The sequence below is a fragment of the Arvicola amphibius genome, chromosome 9 (genome assembly GCF_903992535.2).
Source record: "Arvicola amphibius chromosome 9, mArvAmp1.2, whole genome shotgun sequence".
NCBI classification, from domain to species: domain Eukaryota; kingdom Metazoa; phylum Chordata; class Mammalia; order Rodentia; family Cricetidae; genus Arvicola; species Arvicola amphibius.
In genome coordinates, this window is record NC_052055.2 from 94,848,319 (window position 1) to 94,873,455 (window position 25,137).

Below are 25,137 nucleotides of genomic sequence, written 5' to 3' on the forward strand. Positions count from 1 at the left end.
ATGACCAAGGTAGTCTTCGGGTTCCAGGAGGGCAGACTTTGATTACCCAATAGTCTCCACACCCTCCCTTTCCATCAATCAAATTACTTTCAGTTTGTAAAGTGAGTGATACTATCACTCAAATGTTAGTCTACTTAAAAAAAATCAATAAGTGAGTGCTTCCAGATCCACATTAAATTCTTTTATTTTATTTAGAGAATATAAATTTTAATAGAATGTTCCATACTTAAAATCAATCAATCTCTCTGATGCTATAATGGGAAGATTCCTAATTTGCACAGTTATGAATCTAAATAGGGCTTTTCAGGAATGCACACATCTATGTTAGGTAGAGTGTATGGGCATGTGTGTTGCCAACCAGTTCCGGGACGAGGACCTCTCTGCGCTAGTCCATCAGCCACAGGCATCTCAGGTTACCCCCTCACCCATATACTTTCTCTGCTATAAATGGGAGCTCTGGGCAGGAGTCTTAGGAAGACTCGGGTATCAACAAACCAAACTCTGGCTTTGCTTTATAAATGAAATAACGTTCTAGAGTTCCTATAAAGTTTAATTCAAAGAAAGTTAAGTATACTGTTATGTAAAATGCTACAGAAAATTCCTCGGATGGATCATGGTCAGCAGTGCTTGCTTGAAGAATGGTAAACAAGACAAAAATAATTTGCAAATTAATTTAAAAAAATAAAACTACTTGACTGGCTACAGCTTAATCAGCCAGCCAGTTAGTTATAACCTAGTTCACTTGATACTAGGCCTCCTTCAGGCAAAGCTCCATCACTGTCACCAACCTATTTGGCTTAAGTCCTTCTGGCCAGTGTAGGGGTCCAGTCTATATATATGGTCTCCCAACAAACTGTGCTCAACAAAATGACTCAAGTCAAGCATGATGGCTCAAACTCCTGTAGTCAGCGGAGGGGCTCAGGAACCCAGGGCCATCCTCAGCCACTCAGTGAGGTCAAGACGGGCCTGGATTACAGATCAAAAGCTCACCACCAACAGCAGCACACGCCTTGATCCAATGAGACCACAGGGCACTGGACGCAGCGGTCCTTCGAGAAAAACGAGATTACAAAGGGAAACCAAGTCCCACCTCTTCAACAGAGCATGAAGCCGTCAAGAGCGCTAGTCAAACCTGCGTCCTATTAAGACCAGACAAAATTCTAAAAGCTACAAAATTCTACTTGTGAATAGATCTACTTTGCGGCTGCAGCCAACCGAGGGCACGCCTTGCATTCTTGCCTTGCATTCTTCACACGGGAACAGCTTCCAGTTTCAGCTGCCACCTGCTCACCAGAAGTCCGTTCCTAGGAATCTCAACTTCTAGGGACGACTAAGGGAGTGATTTTGAGTGGTTTTGAATCAGCAATTTGCAAATAAACATCACTTCATAACATTATTGGAATCATGTCTCCTCATCATACAGTTCTGGCTACCCACAGACCCAAGTGCACCTAGATTTTCCACTTTGTAAAGCTGAGAAAAGTTGACTCAACAGAAGCATCTCTCTGATCTGTATTAACTGGTACAATAATGCTGACACAGGGAGCCCATTTCAAGCCCTCACTGTCTTGCAGGAGTACACAGGTGACAGAACAGACAGCCCCCTTTCTCCTCCCTGTGTTTTCCCACCGTGTGTGCATCTGCTTCTCCTATGGCTCTCATGAGGGAAGGAACTACATATATCTACCTTGTCACTTCCCTGTGCCTCGCAGACTGTGTTACACTTCGATGGTTGTGCATCTGTTGAACGCCACACGTCGTCAGCCTCAACCACCTTGCTGCTCCGTGACTCGGTGTTTTCCAGTTAGAAACCACTACACACTTCTCGCTGCCAGCAGGGCACAGCTGGTTTTCAGAGCCGCCTCTGGTAGTCAGGCACCTGGGCACTCTGCTGTGGGACCGCATTGAAATCTCTCAGAAGTTTTAGTGGTTTAACTTTCTTCAAAAAGACCCAGACATTTCACAGGTATCTGTGAATTCAACAACATGGTGGCAGACAGACCTCAAGTTCAAGAGTCCCAAAGCTATTGTCAAGCTCACAACAGATTTATGTTTACCTTAAATATGCTTGAAATGCTTAAAGTAAGTTGTTGAAAGAGTTTAAAAATTATCACCCCAAAATATATTCTTTTGAATATCCATATTGATTAGAACTCCAAAGCACTAGAAAGACAACAAACTGCCAGGGTAAGTCCTCTCCAACAAGAGACGATTCTCAAGACTGCACCAACGACGATCCTCAGAGATCAAGTCTATCTCAGGAGAGGTTCCCCCTAAACCAGGCACAGCACCCTAAACAAAGCCTCCTGCCCACTTAGCGTTCTCAGTAGTCATTCTATCTGGGGAGACCCACTCTGTCCTTGACCATGGAGGAGAGAGGGCTGATTCCAGAACCTCTCGCCTTTCCATTGACTGAACTGCCTCAGAATTGCTGTAAATCAGATTTCAGACCTGAACACCATTCCCGGCCAAGACAAAGAGAAACACTAGGTAGGATGTCATGGTCAAAGGTGAAGCTTCATCTTCTCTCAGCCCCAGGTTTAAAGGGAGCCACCTCCCCTAAGTATTGGTATGGAAGCAATTGAAGCGCAGTATTCTAACTGCCTCTGTCCTTTTTACTGAAGCTGAGGGTCCCGTTAACATGGGGCCCACAGGGCACCTTCCAACTAGGATCCTTTACTATAGGCTCAGGAGTTTTGATCAACACATAAAGGTGTTCAAAGTGACAGAGCCCACTGATCTGGTTCAACATCTATAAACTAACCCCTTCCCACACACACTTAGTTGTTTTAAAGGCCTCTTTATAATAATTATATATATATTTCTATCCCAGAGTCGTTGAGATGGCTCAGTGGTAAAGGTGCCTGCACTAAGCACCCAGCACCCACTTCCACAGCAGACAACTGACTCCTGAAAGCAGTCTCCCAACCCCCACATGCATGCTCGCACACACTTCAAACCCCCACATAAATAACAATTTAAAGCTCCATACATTCCAGCACTCAAAAGGCCAGCCTGGCCTTGAGATGGATTCTGTCTCAAGGGTAATATTATACATTCCATTGTTGTCTTGTGGATTCTGAACTTTCCTTTTATAATGTACTCTATAAATAGTTTTACCCAAAGCAGAACTCCATAACTGTGGCCACTGTGACTTCTGGTAAGTTCTATCCTTTTCTCAAGAAGTCTAGGCTCAGGGAATTCTTATACATAAGACTGGCTAGAGATCCAAACAGATGTGCTCCGGATCCTGGGACTAGTCCAGGTCTATTTAACTCAGGCATCACCACAAACCCCCAAAGGGTCACATGCCCTCCCTAGCACACATTGGCCCCTGGCACACCCTACGGTTACTAGTTCTCTAGCAGCAAGGCTAATTCTTGACAGTGTAAGGGAAGGCAGAGTTCCACAATCCCGGGGTCTAGAAGAACCCCAACTCTATGCCTCCCAAGTGTCAGCTTATGTACTGAACCCACTTCAGTTTGGGTTGTTTTTATTTGGGGGGGAATCCTATCTCCATGATCCAACCCCATCCTACTGAACCCAGTTCACTTTCTGTCTAACTTAGACACCTTAGGATTCCTTCCAGAACCCAGTCTTGCTCCTGCCACATCTTCTAAATCCAGGCCAGACAAAAACGTGTATCAGACTCAAAGAACTCAAACCATAAATGCGTGGAGCTATGAAAAGTCAGGGGAGAACTTACTCTGACCAACAAAGATCAGTACAATGCGCTGTGGGGCACCTATGTCGGTTACCTGGTTCCCGGGAGAAAGGAGGGGGCTGCTGGAGCCCTGCTTCATAGCTCACCCACGACACCAAGACCGTGATTTCCTCAAACAATGCTCACACCAGACAGCTAGAGCAGGCTCTGAGAATGCTAACGGACAACCTGACCTGATAGCGTTCAGGGGAAACAGTGGCAAAGCATAGAGAATTCCTAGACTGGCTATCACTTAATCAAACGTCAACCAGTTGCAGCATGATTGGCTGGCAACAGGTGCTCTTTCATGCAATGCTGTTATTGTAGTTAAATGTCACATTGACTTGGCCTGTTGAGTCCACTGCAGGTGCCCACACTGCATCCATCCTCAGCCTAAATGAATTTTATTCATCTAGCAGAGTTTAACTTAACCTTTTATTTTTTTATTTTTTTATTTATTTATTTATTTTTTGGTTTTTCGAGACAGGGTTTCCCTGTAGTTTCTAGAGCCTGTCCTGGAGCTAGCTCTTGTAGACCAGGCTGGCCTCGAACTCAGAGATCCGCCTGCCTCTGCCTCCCGAGTGCTGGGATTAAAGGCGTGCGCCACCACCGCCCGGCCAACCTTTTATTTTTTTATATTGAGTGCTCACACCTGGCTTTCTCGGTTATATAAGAAGTAAAATCCAAACTTGGAAATTAGTTTGTGCCGTGAGATACACGACAACCACAGAGAGTCCTCCAGTTCTACAATGGACTCCCAACTCTTTCCTTTCCCAGATCAAAATGTTTGTTTGGATAAATGAAGAGGGGCAAAAGGCTAAAGGGGAAACAGCATCCACTTAGTATAGATGTACCCTGTGGTTACAAGCCCATCCAAACAGCAGAAACCAGTGCTGTTGCCCCAGTGAGATGTTTCACCACCAGTACACCACTGTCCCTCCCCCACCCCCGTAACACCTCCCCGTTAATACAGCAAACCACACACAACTGTCTGACCTCTGGCTGTGACGTCATCTTAGGGTCTTCAACTCACATCTCAAGTTTGACTTATCAAATTCAACAATCTGTGTCAACCAACACACCCTGAGCAACACATCAGCATGGACTGCCTGTTACTGGGAGAAAGCATGCCCCAGACAAATTCACGGGATACTATCACCCAGTGACTCTTTACAGCACAGCCATGTTACAGAGGGACAGGTGGCCTGCTGTTTCTGCAGCTGTTTTCACCTTAAGCAACCCTTATCCCACGTGTTGCTTTTGCAACCTAATCCCACACACACGGACATTAAATCACAGGCAATAAACCTTATCTGTTCAGAAAGCAGACCGGATGTCCAAATCCCCCTTTCTTAAGGAATCCAAGAGAAGCTACTTATTAAAGCAAAAACGCAAAGGTGTGGTTCCCATGAAATCTGGAGACACTGTATCCACTAACACCTAGCCTGATCCTTCCCACCAGTAAATACTGTTGCTATTGGATCCCACACAGGTGAGATCAATCTCAAACTGCAGATTCTGAGAGCAAGCTTCATGCCTTGTTCAAGTTTTACACTTAAATCGTAACACTAAAACAACACAGCCCAGAGCCCCTGTTAGCTCTCGGCACCTCCTCCAGCTTCTTTCTGCAGTTGGGCGAATGCCTTCGTGGAGCTGAAGTGTTTCTGTCATTCAAACACCACTTCTCATGGGAAAAATCCAAGAGTCTATTCTAAGCTGTTCCTCACTAGGCAAACCCCACTGAAAGAATGCCCCTGCATTCTGTAGACAAAGTCCTCTGCATCCCAGCCAATGGGCTACAGACACATTCAAGACTCTCTGAAACAGTCAATCATTGTTGGACTTTAATTATAAAATGCACCCCCCCCCAAACACACACACACACACACACACACACACACACACTCATTCTTGGAGGCTTGGCCCCAGCTGATGATATTCTTTCCGTGCGTTCTGGAAATCTTAAGAGGTGGGGCTAGCTCTACAAAATAGGTTCCTGGTCAAGCATCCTTGATGGCTGTACCTTTTCCCGGGGTCTCTCTCTCCTTGTTGGTCACTGTGAGCAATCTGCCTGTTCCATCATACGTTCCCAGCCGTGGTATTTAGTCTCATGTCAGGCCCACAGCAGTGGGGCCAGCAGACATGGACTGAAAATCCTTAAACCATGAGCCGAAATCAAATGAGTCTCTCCTGCCAAAAGGTGTGCGTCACATGGTCTGCCACACACCAAGAATTTAACACAGTTTTTAAGGAGAGCCAAACCTCCTGGTCAGTCCACGTAAGTCACTGAAGTGAAATCTACCCATAGTTCTCTTCTAAACCTGAACTGTATTGCTCAAATCCTGATCATACCATTTATAACAAAACATTTCTATGATGCTGAGACATGAAGCCGGCAAAGGGTCCTATCACCATCTACTCTGGGTGAGACCGACAGCGTGGAACACATCCAGACACCATGTGTCACCAGATGCCACGTAAATCACATTACTCACTTTCAGGGCCTCTGGTTTGCTTCACTACTGTGTGTTGTTTTTGCTCTTTTGGCCTTTATTGGGGGGGACAAGACCCAGCTCCCAAATAAATCACACACAGAGCTTTACTCTTAGTTATGAATGCCTGACCTTAGCTTAGCTTGGCTTGTGTTTTCCAGCTTTTCTTAAGTTAAATCATCCCGACTACCTTCTGCCTCCGGGCTTCTTCCTTTTCTCACTTCTGTGTATCTTACTTTCACCCTTCTCCGTGGCTGGCTGGGTGGCTGGCTGGCCCGATGTCCTCCTCATTCTCCATTCTCCTATTTCTCCTCTCTGCCTGCCAGCCCCACCTATCTTTGCTCCTGCCCCACTATTGGCCGTTCAGCTCTTTATTAGGACCACCAGGTGTTTTAGACAGGCAGGGTAACACAGCTTCACAGAGTTAAAGAAATGCAGCGTAAACAAAAGTCACACACCTGCAAATAACATTCCCTAACACTTCACCACCGAGCTATACCCCCGGCCCATGTTCCTCAAGTTTTAAATTTTCCCCCAATGCTACCTTTCTCCCAGTGATACATTTTCTGTCTTAGTTATAAGAAGACATCCTTGGGGTCCACTTTCTATTAGTTAATTCTCTGAGCTGGGAGGCGACTACTATTCTTAACAGTTCTGAAACCAGGTAAGTGTGGATTCTCCCTACATCAACGGGATGTCCAGCATTCCATCAGAACACCGACTACTGGGAACTCAGGCAGATCCTGCAGGTCAAAGGTACCATCCTATAGGTACCTCAGATGCTCATTCCATAGTTTCTACCTGTATTATCAACCAGAAACTAGGAATCACCATGCCCCCTTCCTCACGTTTGATAATTTATTTGAATAGCCCCCAGCACCCAGGAATCAACTTATTATAAAGAATATAACAGGTACAGATAAATAATCAGATAAAGGGGTGTCCAGGGTAAGGCCCAGAAGATCCCACGTATTGTGAAACAGAATATTTAAGTAAAGATGTGTTACATTTGTTTGTGGTGCAGAATCATTAACTATGTAAAGACATGTTGTTGTTTTACCTCGCCTGCCTGAGCTTGATTAGTCTAATAAAAAGCTGAACGGCTAATAACTAGGCAGAAGAGGGATAGGCAGGACTAGGGAGTCAGTCAGCCAGACACAGAGGAAACAGGAAAGCAGGATGGACGGTATACAGATGAGGTAAACAAGCCTCAGGGCAGCACACAGATTAATAGAAAACAAGTCTAAGCTAAGGCCGAGCATTCATAATTAATAATAAGTCTCCACGTCATGATTTGGGACAGGCAGCCCAAGAAAGCTGGCTACATTTGGCACCTAACATAGAGCACATATTTCTATGTAGGGCCTGAGAGAACTGAAAAAAAAAAAGAAAAAACAAAAAGCTGACACGGTTTCTTAGTAGCCCAGTGCGGGTAGAGTACAGGGGCATGGCTCCGCCATACAGTGAGCACCTGAGCATCCAGCACGTTAAGTAGGAACAACAAGCTAAGAAAAACACCACCACAGTGTGGACACCAACTTCCTAGAGCTGGGGGATTAAATGCAGCTCCCAGAACAGCTCTTGATCAGGCCCGTGGGCGCAAAGTAGGGCTTTCACAGACCCAAGTGGGGCAGAGCCAGCCGCCTGCACAGAGCTGCACACCAAGTCTAAGGTTCGGTTCAGGCAGTCAGAAAAGGCTACAGAGACACAGTAAACCAGGTGTAGATGGGAAAAAAAACCTCTAAACAGGTTACACTGTGTTTTAAAATGTCCATAAGCACTTAAGAAAATGGGTACAGACTGTCATAGGAAAAATAAATAGTTTAAAAATAATAGTCTTTAGTCGGGCGGTGGTGGTGCATGCCTTTAATCCCAGCACTCAGGAGACAGAAGCAGGCGGATCTCTGTGATTTTGAGGCCAGCCTGGTATACAGAGTGAGTTCCAGGACAGGCACCAAATACACAGAGAAACCCTGTCTCGAAAACAAAAAAAAAAAAGGGGGGGGGAGAAAGAAAAATAAGTCTTTAAAGTGAGAGTAAAGTAATAAAGGGAAAAAGTCTTGTAAAGATGGTAAAAATACACAGGGAGTCTTAATCCTGTATGATGTTGTGTTGACTTTGAATTTTTTGAATGCTGAAAAACATTGGCTTATAAAAGGAACTGATGAATTAAACCAGCCTAGATACTTTAGGGATATCTTAACTTTAAAATGGAATTCAGAAAATGCATTGCATTGGGAGAGAAGTTATGCTTTTTGTTTCCACAGGAAATGAAAGGCTGTGGATTCCTTCAAGGTTAATAGAGATCAGGTTTGATAGGAGACCTCCTGAAAATCTTGGCACAGACATAAAGAAATAAACCAGGGAAGACTACAAGACAGGAGGCATATTTACTGATCCCTCTGCATGGGAACAGCTCTGAGACTGGACAACAATGTCACAGCTAGTTTTCCCAGGACTTGACCATTGTCTCAATTTTCTCAGGGTCCTCTGGAGATGCCGCTGCCCCTGGACAACAGAAAGCAGTCCAGAGAACACAATGCCCACATTCCCAAGAGGTAGGATATGTGGTTTTTGGACATTTGGTGGGTTATGGATGTCTGTCATTGTTTATGGGGGATATAGGAATATAAGATAAAAAGACAACTGTTAACCTCAAGTATTTTTGCATTGGTATGGATTTTGGTATACTGATACAAATTTAAAGATATTTTTGTTATACTGTATGTATGTTCCTACTCTTGTCTGGAGTATTGTGCTTATGCAGCTCATTTAAAAATGTAATGTATAATTAAAAATGTGGGTCAGTAGTCATCTATAATAATCAAACTTGTAGCGATATTAGGTATATTTCCAATGTTACACAGATGTTTTAGATCGGTGATCTTCAAATGCCTCAGAGACCTACAGAGTATGGCATGTTTAATAACTTGAGGCTTTTCATGACAGTGAGACACATCCTGGCAGCACCAATCTACTTCATAGAAGGATGATGGGCTTTGAAGAGCCTCCATATGGAGTTTGCTTTCATTGTGGCAATTTAGCCAACGGGGTAAGAAACTGCTCTTGCTTCAACTGCTGACAGGTGTACATACAGGATTCAAAGGAAAGTGACTATCAAACTTTGCCAAGACAAGGTAAGACAGTCCTTCAAAGTTCCAGCTTTGTAGAAAAGCCTGCCAGATATTCTAGGCTGAAGATGGATGCCCCAACACTGTGGAGGAACCTTGGGGTGAATCTACAGGCAGCCAGATGTCTCTGTCATTTTTATAGTTTTGAAGTGGCTTGCACTGCACTTCTGTTTACTCAGGTAATATTATAACCTTCTGGAATCTTTGGTGGAGTTGGAGACTAGACAGTTATAGTTTTCCTTAGTTATGATAGAAAGTAAATTAGGTTAAAAAAACAAACAAAACTTTGAATTCACCAAGATAGGATAAATAATGAAGTATTTTCTTTGCATTTGCCAAATACAAATAGACTGGATACTGTAAATGGAATTCTTACTTGATAATTGTTCTTATTGTATATAGTTTTACTATGTTAAAGTTAAAATTTTTCCTTTTTATTTAGACAAAAGGGAAAATGTTGTGAAACAGAATATTTGTTTGTAATAAGAAGTCTCCATGTCATGATTTGGGAGTTGATTGGTGGCCCCAAAGAAAAATTTTGGTACACACGTGAGTACAGGAATCAAACTTAGGTCATCAAGCTTGTTGGCAAGCATCTTTACCCACTGAGACATCTCAGCAACCCACCACCCTAAATTAGAAAAGTGTTTCATGGAAGAAACTGGGGAGAAAAATATCATAATCAATGTATATTGTATGAAAATAATGTTTTTCAATAAAAAAGGATTTTCAAAAAAAGAATATTTGTTTAACTAAGTAAACATTGTTACATTTGTTTGTGTTGCAGAGTAATTGTTTAACTATGTAAAGACGTGTAGCATGTGTTTATGTTGTTACCTTGCCTGCCTAAGGCACCTGATTGTTCTAATAAAAAGCTGAACCGCCAACAGCTAGGCAGAGGAGGGATAAGTGGGGCTGGTGGGCAGAGAGAAAAGGGGAGCCAACCAGCCAACAAAGGGCCCAGCCAGTCATGGGCCAGACAGACAGACCTGGAGGAACCAGGAAAGCAGGATGGACAGTATGCAGATGAGGTAAACAACCTTTGGGGCAGCACACAGATTAATAGAAATGGGCTAGTTTAAGTTAAAGAGAGAAAAAAAAAAAACACTAGCTAGAAACAAGCCTAAGCTAAGGCCGAGCACTTATAATTAATAGTGTGTTCATGTCCTGATTTGGAGGCTGGCAAGCCAAGAAAGCTGGCTACACCCAAGCCTACAAGCTACAGTCTCTGTGAGGATGAGGTGCGCCACTCTCCCTAGCAACATGGTCTTCTCAGATTGGACTCCTGGAACCCTGTAGTTTAGGTACTTTTATATAAATTTCATCATATAGGATCAATTGTTGGTTTGATCTAAGCCCTTTCTCTTTCCAGGAGCACAGGGCTGGGGCTGGGAACTCTAAACTTCTGATCGTGGTTGGTCCAGGAGCCCAAAGGTTGCCTCACTAGGACAAAGGATGCTCCTATCACCAGGAAATTCCCAAGGATTAAGATCTCTGAAGCAGGAACCCAAGTGACAGGCCAATTATTGGAACAAAAGATGCTTCTAACACCCTGTCACTCAAAAATTATAGCATGTTAGGAGCTCCAGCCAGGGAGAGACACGAATGTGTTCATTACGTACAGGAAGTTGCTCGCTGGGTCACTGAAGCAATTATCTCTTCTCTGTGCAGAGTAGTTGGCATGATTTCAAAAGCAAAACTTCCTTGGGAAATGACACCTAAGCCCCTCCTGGGGAGGCCTCACCTGCCTCCTGATTACGCAAATCCTACTCTGACCCATCTAAGGCCTGCCATCTCTCCCCCTGGCTCGCCCACCTGGAGACTGAGCATACTTTTCTAAAAAATATTTATTTGTTACTATTTATACAGCATACTATTTGCCTATTAGTCAGAAGAGGGCACCAGATCCCGTTATAGATGGTTGTGAGCCACCATGTGGCTGCTGGGAATTGAACTCAGGACCTCTGGAAGAGCAGTCAGTGAGTCTTTTAACCTGTGAGTCATATCTCAATTCCCAGTGAATAAAAAAAACTTTTAAACAGAAAAGAATAATAAGTGTAATGCACTCACGATCTGCCTCACGTGCCCTCCCATTTCGCTCAACGACCACTGGTCTTCAGGAACTTCTTCCTCCACCCACACTGCCAGTCTTCTCCCTCCTTCCTTCCTGCATAGCCCTCAGCTTCAGGGAAAAGACGCTTGCTGGTTTTCTCCTGTGCCTCTGGCCACCCCTCGTTTCCTACTGTTTCCTCTACTACAGGGCTTACTGAACAGCTCTGGGAATGTCAATGCTAACAGACTCTTGGTGGCCTCAGGGCCTTTGCACACACTGTTTCTGATTCTCCTATGGTACTTTCGTCCACCTTTGACCCAGTTAACACTATCTCACACACCCTGCAGGTCTCAGCTGAGATCGCAGGTCCTGAGAGATGCTTCATGGTGCTCCGATCTGCATTCATTTATCTGATGCTGTCTCTTGCATTCCCTGCATTCACCACCCTTGGTAGGATCGTATTGTGACTTAATGTCACACCACCACCACTGCCCAACTCCAACTCCAACTCCAACTCCAACTCCAACTCCAACTCCGTCAGACTGTAAAGCTTTATGAGCACAGGGCTGCGTGCTGTGGGGAAGAGAAGCCTTCTGGGAATTTCTTCTTCTCTGATTGTAAGTAACTAAATTGACTTTGTCAGCATATATGGAGAACAAAATGGTGTGGGACAAGAAATCTTCTGCAATACAAAAATTGTTTAGGTGGTTTGATAGTAATTGTTACTATTGTTTTACAGGTTAAGAGCCTGAGACCCTAGAGGGAGCATGTCATGTGATGGTCACCTCTCTAGACTGGAGGCAGCACACAGAGCCTAAGTCTAAACTGCTTTCCTTTCTAGAGAGAAAAATTTAGAGTAAATTATCTTTTAAGTTTAATTGAAAACACCTGAGCAGGTTAGCTCACTTCTGAACACAGGTGCAAGACTACATGAAACACACCCCACACACTTTAGACATCGGGAGAATAAACACAGCCCACCGAGGGGACACGGAACTGGCCACGAGGTCTCCCGAGGCTAGGGCAGGACACTGTCCCAACATCAGTACCCACACAGGGATGCTAGCAGAAACACTACCAAGCTCTCCCAAACTTCAGCTTCTGCTCTGTTTAATCAAAGCTACAGGTGTGTGCAAAGAAACACATAGGCCTGGCAAGGCTCAAGTGGACGACACACAGTCCCCTGACCCCAGCCTGACCTCCCATCCCCTGCTCCTGAGAGCGACTTCTTCCAGTTCTCCGAGTGTATTCTCCTTCACTTCTTCAAGTCCACGCCATGGAACTATCTGAAATTTATTTTTTCTGATTTTCAGTGTTAGGGGTCAGACCCTTGTACACAGGACTCTACCACTACACCATATCCATGGCAGTTTGGGTGGTTTTTGTCTCAGAGGCAGAGTCTCACCAAGCAGCCCAGGCTGGCCTTGAACTCCTAATCCTCCTGTCTCTGCCTCCCTGGTCGTGGGATTGTGGACCTGTACCACCTCATCCAGCCTCTTGAATTCTCAGTGTAGGCACTAGCTACCAGCTCTGAGCAGTGGAGGAGTCAGTCCCCTTTCACTGGCCACCATGCCCCCTACCACTCACATCCCACCAAGACAGTAATTTAGTACGTCAACCTTGAAATCATTACAATCACAGGAACATTACTGAATGCAGAGGAAAGAAACATGTTCCACTTTGGAAGAACCTTTACCGGCCAATACGACATTTACCAGGTGCCTTTCCCCTGCTCCAGTGATCACAGAGACACTCTGGATGAAGCCTTCATCCACTCTTGAATGACTTCAGTGAGAGGGGACCACTGCTGACTCACGCAGGACGGGCAGCATGAAGAAAAACAAATTCCCTGAAACAGACGTGTGGCTCAGTGGGTAGAGCACCTGCCTGGCGTGTCATCCAAGGCCGGGGCCAACTCCAAAAGAGAAAAATAAATTCTGCTGGTGGGTGAACTACTGCAGCATAAAAAAAAAAAAAAAAAAAAAAAAAAAAAAAAAAACCTCCCTTTTCCGATGTGCCCCACTGAAGTCTGTCACAGATGATATATTCTCTACAGGAAATTTTGTATGTGTGAACAAAAATGTCCAAGGGGCTGGAGAGTTGGTTCAGTGGTTAAGAGCACTTGTTGCTCTCGCAGAGGACCTGGGTTCTGTTCCCAACACTCACACTGTTGCTTACAAATATCCAGGGGATCTGATACCACGTTCTGACCTCCATGAGGGTACTGCACACATGTGGCCCACACACATACATTCAAGCAAAACATTCATACACATAAAACAAAAAAATCTTTAGAAACATGAACATTCACAACATTACATGTAATAGTAACAACGGCAACTAGAAGCCAAATAGCCACCAGCAGGAGAATAAACAGCAGTAGTCAGGCCACAGGCTACCACACGTGGGTGAAAATGAGTGGACTCTGGCCACACGCACCATGGTACAATGTCAGGGAGGCATTTTATTGAGGGAAATTGGTAACCAAGCTGCTGAAAAAATATATGTGTTGAATAAAGCATGACTCTTCATTACGTAGTTACAAAATTATACATAACTAAGCAATAAATGGAGTAGGGATAGACATAAGCCTACTAAAATGAAGGAAAGCAAGGGGATGGCACAGAAATCAGGGCAGTGGTTACCATGGGGGAAGGGGAGAGAAGCAGGGAAGCCTTCTGTTAACCAGCGATGTGTGCACAGGGTTGGTCCTGTGGCTTATTCTTTACGCTTATGTCGTACACAGGATTTCACACAGGTTTCATACTCAGGATGATGCATGACATGCATCTTTCTTAAGGAGAGAGCACAGTAGGGGTGTTTATTTTGTGAATTTTTGTTTCCTCTGTGAAAAGCAGATCTCTGGAAGAAGAAGAAAAGATAAAAATCCACAAGCATTCAAAAAGATAAATGGGAGCCGGGCGGTGGTGGCGCACGCCTTTAATCCCAGCACTCGGGAGGCAGAGGCAGGCGGATCTCTGTGAGTTCGAGGCCAGCCTGGTCTACAAGAGCTAGGTCCAGGACAGGCTCTAAAAAAGCTGCAGAGAAACCCTGTCTCGCAAAACCAAAAAAAAAAAAAAAAAAAAAAAAAAAAAAAAAAAAAAAAAAAAAAGATAAATGGCTGGAGTTCACAGAGCTGAGAGGCTGCTACCAGGCTGAGAGCTCTGTCTGGCTCAGAGTGGAATCGCTTCTGTAAGGTCACCTATGGGTAGTTCCAACAGCTAGCCCTGCCAACACTCAACAACTGCACACCACGCTGGCCTTAGAAGTGAGAAGCCATGTTCTGTTGCTCATCCCTATGTTCCGACCATGCAGAATTTCCATTTCCAGGGTTAAACTCACAGGCTCCCATCTCAGACCTGCCTGATGCCCATTCACTCAAAAAATATTTACCAAGCATGTTCCAACGGCAGGAACCACTCCAGCTAGAGAGAGTACAGCAGAGGAACAAGGATTTCCCCCATCCCCCACTCCCCACTCCAGTTCCTGCGCTAGCTAACTGTGGACAGATAAAGCCACCAGGAGCTCAGATGTGACACAGGTGGAAAGCAGAAGATGTTCAAGACTAAAAGGGGGGGGGGGGGAGGGCAGGTCCTGCACTTCCAGGAAATGGAATTCAGGATGACAAGCGAAAACATGAAGCAGGAGGGGTGAGGGACGTGTGGCAGAAGGATCCAGTAGGGACAGCCAGCGATAAAGATCCAGGCAGACATGACTGCCTAGGTCTAAGGGTAAGAGCAGAAGGTGTAGAAGTCCCAGGACTCAGAAAAGGGGAAACACCCACAATTCAGAGCAATGAAAGCCTACTCTGGCCACTTTTTGATACAGGTGAGGAACAGTTTATACAAACGGCTAAACGCTGCCTTACAGTGTTATCTTTGGCATTTGCTACTTTTCTTTCCCTAAGTTCCTCCCTTCCTCAGTGCCAGCAGAACACTAGGTCAAGAACCTAAAACTCTTGCCCCTCCTTCCCTACTATGAATTCGGTTTCTTAAAGCTATGGGCCACCCAGGTCGGTCAGTCTTCCTCAGGGGTTTCCAGCGGCTGGAGGCTCACTACTCACCACTCAGAGGCTTTCTCCTTCCATGTTCTGGGAGTGCCACTAGAACGGCTTTAATCATCTCCCTGTAGCGCTTCCTCTTACAGTGCCTCCGTAAGGGCAAGTCTTGGAAACCACCAAGTTTTCTGCTAATGGTTTACCAGCCCCTGGGATTGTGTCCATTACTTCAGTCCTGTCATTTCTCAGATCTGTGCACCAATGCAAACTACTCTCTTTATTTATGGTTTCTCTCTTAATGGTATTTTGGGGAAACAAGACCAAAGCAGTAAGACTCCAGAAGCAACATGTAGGTACCAGCCAGGGGGTTTCCTTGGAAACAAAACCACCAACAAATCCAGTCACCTGAGTGGGTCCCCAGCCAGAACCAGACATACCTGCCACCCTAGTTTCAAGTCCGTGCTATGATAAAATAGCCTGACGGAAACAACCTAGAGGAGGAAGAAGGCTTTATCTGGTTATCTGGCTTACGACTCCAGGTTACCAGCCATCAGTGCGGGGACATCAGGGTATGACCTGCAGCAGTTAGTCGCAGCTCATCCACAATCAGGAGCAGAGAAAAAAAATAAATGCAGTCATGCTTATTTATTCTTAGTTTGCTTTTTTACACACTTCCACCATGAAGGGTCCAGCCCTCAAAACAGTGCCACCCACATTCAGGGTGGTTTTTCCAACCTCAACCAAGTATAAAACTCCTCACATGCATGCCCATCACCCTGATCTAGGCAATCCCTCACATGCATGCCCATCAGCCTGATCTAGGCAATCCCTCACATGCCCATGGGCCTGATCTAGGCAACCCCTCATTAAGATCCTCTTCCAGGGCTGGAGAGATGGCTCTTCTAAAGGTCCTGAGTTCAATTCCCGGCAACCACATGGTGGCTCACAACCATCGTAATGAGGTCTGGTGCCCTCCTCTTCTGGCCTGCAGACATACACACAGACAGACTATTGTATACAAAAAAATCCTCTTCCAGAGGCTGAAGAGCTGGCTCAGTGGTTAAGAGCACTTGTTCTTGCAAAAGACTCAGGTTCAATTTCCAGCACCCACATGGAGGCTTACCACCTCTTTGGGTAATAGGCATACATCTGGTACACAGACATACACACAGGTAAAACATTCATATACACAAAATAATAAATCAACAAAATAACATTAAAAAAGACTCTCTTCCAGATAATTCTAAGTTGTGTCAAGTTAAGAATTAAAACTAGCCATGACACTAGCCAAAAAAAAAAAAAAAAAAAAGCAAAGGCATGCTTGGCTTCACTCATGCCCAAATTGCCAATACACTCCACAAAAGGATATGGGGTGAAGTTCTTTGTATGTAATCTAAGGAGTCCCATATCAAATCTGGAAAAAATCTTTCCCTTTTTTATTATTGTTGTTTTGTTTGTTTTTTGTTTTGTTTTGAGGCAAGGTCTAGCTCTTGCCCACATTGGATACAACTCACTTCTTAGCCTGGGCTATCCTCAAACTCAACAATGCTCCCATCTCACTCTCTCTGGTATGGGGATTGCAAGTATGAGCTACCACAGGCTGCGAAATGCCTTTCCATTGCCAATGGGCAATCCTTTGCCCTGCAATGCTCTCAATGTGTCAATTTTTAAACTGCATTTAGGAAGCCAGGTGTGGTGGCTCACCCTGGTAACCTAGACCTTAGGAGGCTGAAGTAGGAAGTCGGCTGAGATCTAGGCCAGCTTGGACTACAGAGTGAGTTGCAGGTCAGCCCTGCAGCTCACACAACAGTACAAACTTCTTTACACATTTACTCTCAGAAGCCATCACAACACACGAGTCTCTTTTAATGCTACTTTTCCTTCTTTTCCAACCTACCAGGTGCTAAGGGCCAGGCAGCATAGTGAATTATCCCTCCGAATTCTAACCCTTCTGGGCAGAAAGGCAGCCCAGAGCTGCTAATGTGGAACCACCCCTAACCCTCCACCCTAACTTGACCATTGCTCCACTTCAACTCTGAGGACCGGATCAACAAAGCTCAGGCCTCCCACCCCACACTGGTACCCAGCATGCTTAACCAAAGCCAACACTGGCCACTATGTTCCACTACCTCTTACCCCCTTCCCTGATCCGCCTTAGGTCATTACAAATGCAGCAATGTGAAGGGGGGGGGGAGCCTACGGCCAAGCACTCTACAAAGCAGAAAGCGTCAATAACTTGTTCAAGTTGTAAGTTTATACTAGCAAGGCTCTACAAGAAAACAATTGTAAGATTATAGAGAACTGTACAGAACCAAACACTAAAACGAAATCCTTCAGAGGGGCCCGTCTAGTCTAGGAGGCCTGAGCTTTAGGGTTAATTTCAGAGAGACCTGGGGGAGGGGGCAGAGATGGTGTATGCTCTCTCTGTCCACCACCTCCCACGTGCTCACTTGCTGGCTCTTTGTTCTCCCACGGTGGACTGAACTTCCCTACGCAATATTCCCATGGGCTGGAGACTGTATCCAAGTGAACACCGCCTCAGTCTACGTCCTTCCCAGGGTGGCAAAACCACTTCTGTCAGCAGAGCGCAGGAAACGTCTCATGACACTGAACTCATCGTGTTCTAACCTGACATGACGGCTACCCAGACTTTCCAGAGCCCCGGCTTTCGCATTTCAGCAATCCCTCCCCTCTAAGAGAAACGGGTCCCAGGAGGTGACAAGGACAGCTCCCTCTTACCCACCCTTACTGGCCACCTGAGAAGTCAGTACCATGGTCCTCCCCAGGTCTCCAAAGCAGGAGCTATAAAAATAAAGGAGATGGGAGAGGAGGAAGAGGAGGGTACAACACCCATCCACCCATCGCAGCTTCCCACAGTTGTCAGACTGACAGGGAAGCAAGAAGTCTAGAGGAGGTGGGGGATGCTCTGATCCCATAGGATCAGCTTAGCCTGGGTCACTATGCCCATACCCAACATGAACCCCCAAAAGGAGGCTCATTTGTTTTCACCCACTTATGCCTATTACAAATGTTTATTGAGCGTACACAGTATGTACCAAGCATCAAAGATAAAACATTTGCCCTTATAAACATGCAACCGAATCAAGAAAAACATTTTGTGGGCCAGGGAGATGGCTCAGTGGTTAAGAGCACTGGCTGCCCTTCTAGAGGACCTAGGTTCAATTCCCAGCACCCACATGGCAGCTCACAACTGACTGTAACTCCAGTTCCAGGGGATTTGACACCCTCACACAGGCATACATGCAGGTAAAACATCAATGCACATACGTATTTCTTTAAAAAAGGAAAAAAACAACTAGAAAAAACCATAACTACATGACTTGAGAGAATGTGGTGGCTGGAATGAAAATGGCTCCCATAAGTTCATGTATTTAAATGCATGGTCCCAGGTTGGTAGAACTGTTTGAGAAGGATTAGGAGGTGTGGCCTTGTTGGAAGAAATGCATCACTGGGGGTGGGCTTTGAGGTTTCAAAATCTCAAGCCATTCCCAGTTCTCCCTCTCAACTTCCTCCCTCCCTCCCTCCCTCCCTCCCTCCCTCCCTCCCTCCCTCCCTCCCTCCCTCCCTCCCTTCCTCCACCTCTGGTTGTTATCTTATGGAGCCAGTCTACTGATTTCTCTGCAAAAACGAAAAAGATCTAGAATTGGTCACGGCACTCATCATTTTAGTCCCTATCATTTCCTTTAAACACAATGTAAACGATAAACTCTTATTACTAAAATATGCCAACTGCATTTCTGCCTTCTAACAGCTGCCACACCGGAGCTGCCCAGCGCCTCATCGGGTCCTGACTCTACCACATTCCTACGTGGCTGAGTGAAGATGAGCTCTCAAGGGCAATGCACTAAGTCTAGATTGCTTAATAAATGTGCAAAGGTTAAGATTCAGTCTACAAAGGGCATGTCCTCCTGGCACAATCAAAACGCAATGCCAGACATCTCAGAAATGAACTACCTTCTCTTTGTGGGCTTTCTCTCATTTTAATTTTTTTTTTCTATTTATGTGTTGTTTTTAAGAAATTTCTTGCTTGGGCATGCAGGCATGTGCTGTAATCCCAGACCCCCAGAAGTGGAGGCAAGAGGAACGTGAATGTGAGGCCAACCTGAGCTACATATTTTAGACTGTGTCTCAAAGAGAAGAAGAGAGGGAAGTTTCTGCATATTCACAAGATGGAGACAACGGAAACACCAGGGAAGACCAAAGCTACAGGTATTACAACACGAGACCTCAGCAGGAAGGAGTCCACATTGCTCTGAAGTCACGGACAAATGGACTCTGTACATCTGAATCATAAACCCCCTGAAGCTCCGCCCAGCACTGATAGGCAGCTGTGCCCTCCAGTCTGGACCCTGCTAGATGGAGAATAAGCCCAAGGCTGCGGGTCCTTACCTGCCCCACTGGGTTTTTTTCGCCAAGGCAATGCATCAAACATCCCACAGGGTCAGTGGATTAAGTGGGTGGGTGGGCAGGACAGAACATGTTTGGAGGAACACACTGTCCTCATGTTTCCCAAGTTCACAAGTCTCCTGCCCTACGGTCACCCTCTGCAACAGGAGACCACTTGTATACCAGATACTCTACTCAATCCACCACAAAGCCACTGTCCTCAGTGTTGTGGACATACAGTCCTCTCCAGTCTCTTGGCCTCTACTGCACTTTACCGGATGATACCAAGTTCTTGTTCCCCAGGCCAACACTAAGCCCCACCTTGCTGCTCAGGTGCTCACAAAAGGCCCCTACCTCCCGCCTCCTACCGCACAGCCCACCTGCTGCAGAAGTTTTCCCTGCTGCTCAGGCGGACTAATGGTCACCCCACTGCCACACCCAGAGCTCCCCACTGTCCGCTACCCCTTTCAACCAGAACCCTACCATCCCCCACCCAAAGCTGAGGTCTCAAGAAAGACTCTGTTGTCACGATGGATCCCCCCTCACTCCCAAACCCACACGCTAGAATATACTGCCCTTTTCTATGGGCATATTCCTCAATTTCTCTAATCATACTCTATTCCCAAAGGGCCTTTCCCAGACTGGCCCAAGAGCAGAGAGTCACCAACAATTAATCTGAGCACACGATTCTGCTCCTTTAACTTCCTCAGCTCCCTTCCGCAGAAGGTTTTGAAAGAATGGACCATCATCTAAGATCCCTGCTATTCAAAGGATTCATTTCCATCCCCTCGATAACAATACTGTAATTCTTCACTGATTGAACGGGCGCTATAGCTAATGAAAACTAGTCCCATTTTCTAAAAGCTTTGAGTTGTAACTTTTAGGAAGGGAAAATGCCTTGTTTTGGGCAACTTCAAAGCCTTGAGTTTTTAACTGAAAGGAGAAACTGAACTGGCATGCTTAACTTCACTACTCCAATTACAAGCTTAGGAATTATAGTGCCTCAGTTTCCCTCCGGAGCGAAGACACAGTCCTCTCCTCCTGAGCCAGAAAGTCCGGAGTCTCTGGAGCCTCTCTATGGTCTGGCCTTAGGTCCCCAGCTGCAACACCACCTGGAGCCACAGCTGCGTCCAGATGGTCAAGTCCGGGCCTGCCTGGGCGCACCCTTCTGTCACCTGGCGGGGCCCTAGGGCGCCCCGATCCCGCTGCCTTGTGGCAAGCTCTAGAAACCGTGTCTCCAGCGCTCACGAGCCAGGTCACATCTAGGTGCACCTGCCTCTCCCGGCCCGTGGGTCCCTGAGCTCCAAGCCCGACCAGAGCTCGCGTGAGAAACGAAGGAGAAAGGAAAACAAGCCATAGGCTGGGCCGTCCTGGCCTCGGAGGCTGCCACCAAAACACCACCTGCGACGCGATCGGGCAGCAGGGACAGAAGCCCGGGCCGAGCCGCCGCGTGCGCCCCTTACCCGTGAGGCGGCCGCCCCCCTCGCCGTGCCCGCGGCGCCGCTGCAAGACGAAGTAGCAGCTGCTCTTCTGGGTCACCCAGAGCTTCAGCGCGTTCTTTAGCAGCACCTCCTCGGGCTTGAGCCACATCGCGGCGAACCTGCCGCGCCCGAGGGCCCCGGTTCACATCGCCCCAGCCGCCGGCCTCACCGGGCCGAGCCCGCTTGGAAGGAGACGGCGGAGGCTGCGAGCAAGGACCGCAGCCCGAGCGAGCGCCTGCCGAGTCCCGGAGCGCAGAGACCACAGCTCGCCGAGATCACCCCGCGCAGCCCGCTGTGGCCCCTCCCCGACTAAGCCCCGCCCCTCCCCGCCCGCTTGGTTCCGCCCACCTCCCTGAAGTCACGCCCTCCACCCGCCCCCGTGGCTCCCGTGGCGCCTCCCTGGTTTCCTAGTCCCAGCAGCTCCCGGGCAGGGTTCCGGAGTGGCGGGAGGAAATCGTAACCACAGCCAGGTTCCCTCCCTCCGGTCCTGAATCCCCTCCTTCCCGGGAGGAAGCAAGCAATAGCGCGTGTTGTCTCCTCGCTCCAGGTTCTAAGAGGTGAAGGAAGGCCCTAAGGGAAAAAAAGGCATCTTGTTATCCAAACTGCAGGTTGTCCAACCCAGAGTCTTAGTTAACCCTGGGAAGTACAATGCACGCCGGTAAACTCGAGTGTGTTTGAGTTTCAGATAACCAAAGCTAACACTGAAATTAGGAAACCATTATATTTGGATTCTTTAACTATTGCGTTCTTTATTTTTTAAACTGGCACTAATAACTACGTACAAAGTACTGCATATTTTAATACCCGTATACAGTACACGAGGATAGGATCAGAGAAATTGCTTTCCGTTAGTTCAAACATTTACCATTTCTTCTTTATTACATTTCATTTATTTGGAGGGTGGTTAGAGAGAGCGAGGTTTTGGCATGTGGAAGTCAGAAGACAACTTTTCGGGAAACAATTCTTGGCTTCCACTCTGTGGGCCCTGGGGATAAAAGTCAGGTCGTCAGGCTTGACAGCATAAGTCATCTTGACAGTCCCCATTTGTTATTTCCCTTACAGCACGTTTTTTTCGTGCTTTTATAAATCTCCAACTGAGCTATGGAAGGGGCAGAGAGGCAGAACCGGAGACAGCAGCAGACCATAGTGAACACTGGCAATGTCCCTCCAGAGGCACAGAAGATAGGAGGCACCGCTATGTGAGTTACCCCTGGGGGTCCCTGACACAGAAATAAAGCCCTTGCGTCTATTCTGAGAAAACATCAAACACTAGAACATGTGGAACAGGTAATAGTAGCGAGAAGCCACCGGGCGTGTAGACACAGGGTTTGAGTTTTGCTTTTGTTTGTTTTGATTTTTCGAGACAGGGTTTCTCTGTAGTTTTGGAGCCTATCCTGGACACAGGCTTTTAAATAAATATTTTTTCCTGTAGAAATTGGTACATGGTAGCTGTCCTTGAAAGGGCGGCGGAGGAGGGATCCAAGGGCTCCTCAGGGAGGTGGTTAGAGCCAATATCCTAGCCAAAAAGAGGGGAAAGGTTCTCTTAGTCCCTGGGTTTTGACAAAGGGACAAAATGTGGTTGTTAACTAGGACAGGACTGAAAAAGGAGAAGCTGAGGAACCTGTCTGGGGGAGTATCAGAAACTCTGATCAGATCCAGCAGACAGGAACCTTGTAGAAAGTGAAGCTGGGGGAGGGCAGTGGGGGGAGTGAATAAGCAAGGCTTAGAGCTATGTTGTATGAAAATGTCACCATGAAACCCAATTCTTTTCAGATCAACCAAAAAATTAATACAGAGAGAAAGAAGAGGAAAGAAAGGAAAGAAAGAAAGCCGGTTCTGTGGCTAGCCACAGACAACCATCTTCTGAATAAAATAGAAAGTCTGCAAGCCATAATCACAGGCATGGAGCCACGCCAGAGTCAAAAGAGTCAGGGATGGGTGGCAAGTAAACATCCCTGGGAGAAATATTAACGGGCACCCTCTGCTCTCAGATGCACAGCAGGCCGGAATCGTAGAGGCGAGCTGGCTATTAGCCTGCTATTATGTGTCAAAACTTTTCCTGGGGAGAGGCAACACACGTGTCCACCCCAGATAGGGAACCCATGACAGACCCAAGCACACATGCCACCAAAGTCCGTCTTGGTGAACCAATGAGTTTTATTGGGGTTACTTACAGAGCCAGAAATGACTCAAAATCAGCTACATAACCAAAGCCTACCCCAGCATGGGTGACAGCTCACAAGGCTGGGAACCTGGAGCACACCACACAGCCTGCAGCAGCTCAACAGGTTGGAGAGTGTCCTTCCCAGGTACCTCAGAGGGTCTAAACTCTTCCAGGTAGCTTGGCTGGCTTCTGCTTCTTCAGGGCGCCTGGTCTGGTCTTAGGGGCTTCTTTGCGGTCTAGTTCTCCTGTGTCTGAGGGAGACTCTTGGCTTTTATTGTTGCTCTGCGGGGGGGAGGGGGGAGGGGGTGTTAGAGACTCTGGTCAGTTTCAAGGACTTCCTGAAGCAATTTGTTTACTTTCATGCTTAAGGAGCTTCCCTGCAGGATGGAATGTTTTAACCCGCAGAAACTGTTACATAACATCTGCCTTAAAGAGTTACAGACGGTAAAGCTCTGACTGAAGTCACTGCAGATACACAAATTCAATGTTCAAGTCCTTGAGCACCAGGTTGAGAAAGTTCTACATAGCAGCTTTTGTTAGACGGGAACTTAAAAGTTATATATGGGCTTCCCACAAAGTCAAGCCTAATGGCTTCCGATGCCCCAGCCTCCAGAACTGTGGCACAAATAAACCTCTGTTCTTCATAAATTATTCCAGCTGAAGTATCCTGTTATAGCAACAAAACCAGACAAGACATGCTGCACACACCCAATGAACATTAGCTGTTCTTCTAGAATGTAAAATCTCCCGCTGCAGCTACAGTCACTCATGTTGTAATTATTAAAGGCTTCCCTGTCAAATGTTAAATAAAAGTAAGAGAAGCAGGGACTGGAAAGATGGTTCAGTGGTTAGCAGCAAGACTACTGTTTTTGAAGTTTGGGTCCCAGCACTCAGACAGCTCCAGAGGTCCAACTCCCTCTTCTGGCCTCTGCAGGTACTGCACTCCTGTAAACAGACGCACGGCAGCTAACACCCTTTTCTAGCCTTTGCAGGCACGGCACTCACATGAACAAACCCACACACAGAAACATACATTAACACTTAATATAAAATATTTTTTTAATCTTCCAAAACAAGACCAAGAGGTACACAGAGAAGCTACTCTGACTTACCTCTCTTCCCGTCTCTAAGGCCTCTCACCATCTATGTCAGAGAGAATGCAGTAGAAGCCAGGAACACGCATGGTGCAGTCTTGGGAGCTCAGTCTTCTGAAACAGAACAAGAAAAGGGGAACCACAGGACCTGGTGGAGAATACATAGCACAGGTACCCACAGAATTCTTCTGTCACTCACATCTGGATGTTAATCACCATAGGGTTATCATAGTGTATCCCTCAAAATTCCTGGGCTGTAGCTCTTACCCCTCCAGTAGCTCAGACTGTGTCTTCACTTAGAATCAGGGCAGGCATCATTAGTTGAGGCGGGATTATTAAAGTGGGTCTTAGTCCCGAGGGTGTGGGCCTTATAAAAGGGGGAAGTTTGTTCAGACACACAGAATACCACGTGCTGGTTAGAGTAATCCTGTCACAGTAAACTCCAGGATTTCGGAGAAAGCCTGACCATCCTCAGCAGGAACCAACCCCAGTGACACTGAATTCTGGGTTTCCAACCCACACAACTAGGAGATAATAAATCTCTATTTAAAGTTTGGTTTGTGGTACTTCATTATCCCTATTCTAACAAAAAGACGACGGTTGCTTCCCTGAGCC

General features: G+C 46.4%; 1 protein-coding gene across 4 annotated transcripts in view; it reads right to left on the minus strand.

Moving 5' to 3' along the window:
• Positions 1-21,557, minus strand: part of Tbc1d8 (TBC1 domain family member 8) — a 100,046-nt gene extending 78,489 nt beyond the window's left edge. For all 4 annotated transcript variants that reach the window (XM_038341213.1, XM_038341212.1, XM_038341211.1 and 1 more), the window contains exon 1: positions 21,247-21,557. In XM_038341213.1, coding sequence (XP_038197141.1) covers positions 21,247-21,373 — 127 coding nt within the window. In that variant the 5' untranslated portion in view covers positions 21,374-21,557. The remainder of the gene's footprint in view (positions 1-21,246) is intronic.
• Between the last annotated feature and the right edge of the window lie 3,580 nt (positions 21,558-25,137).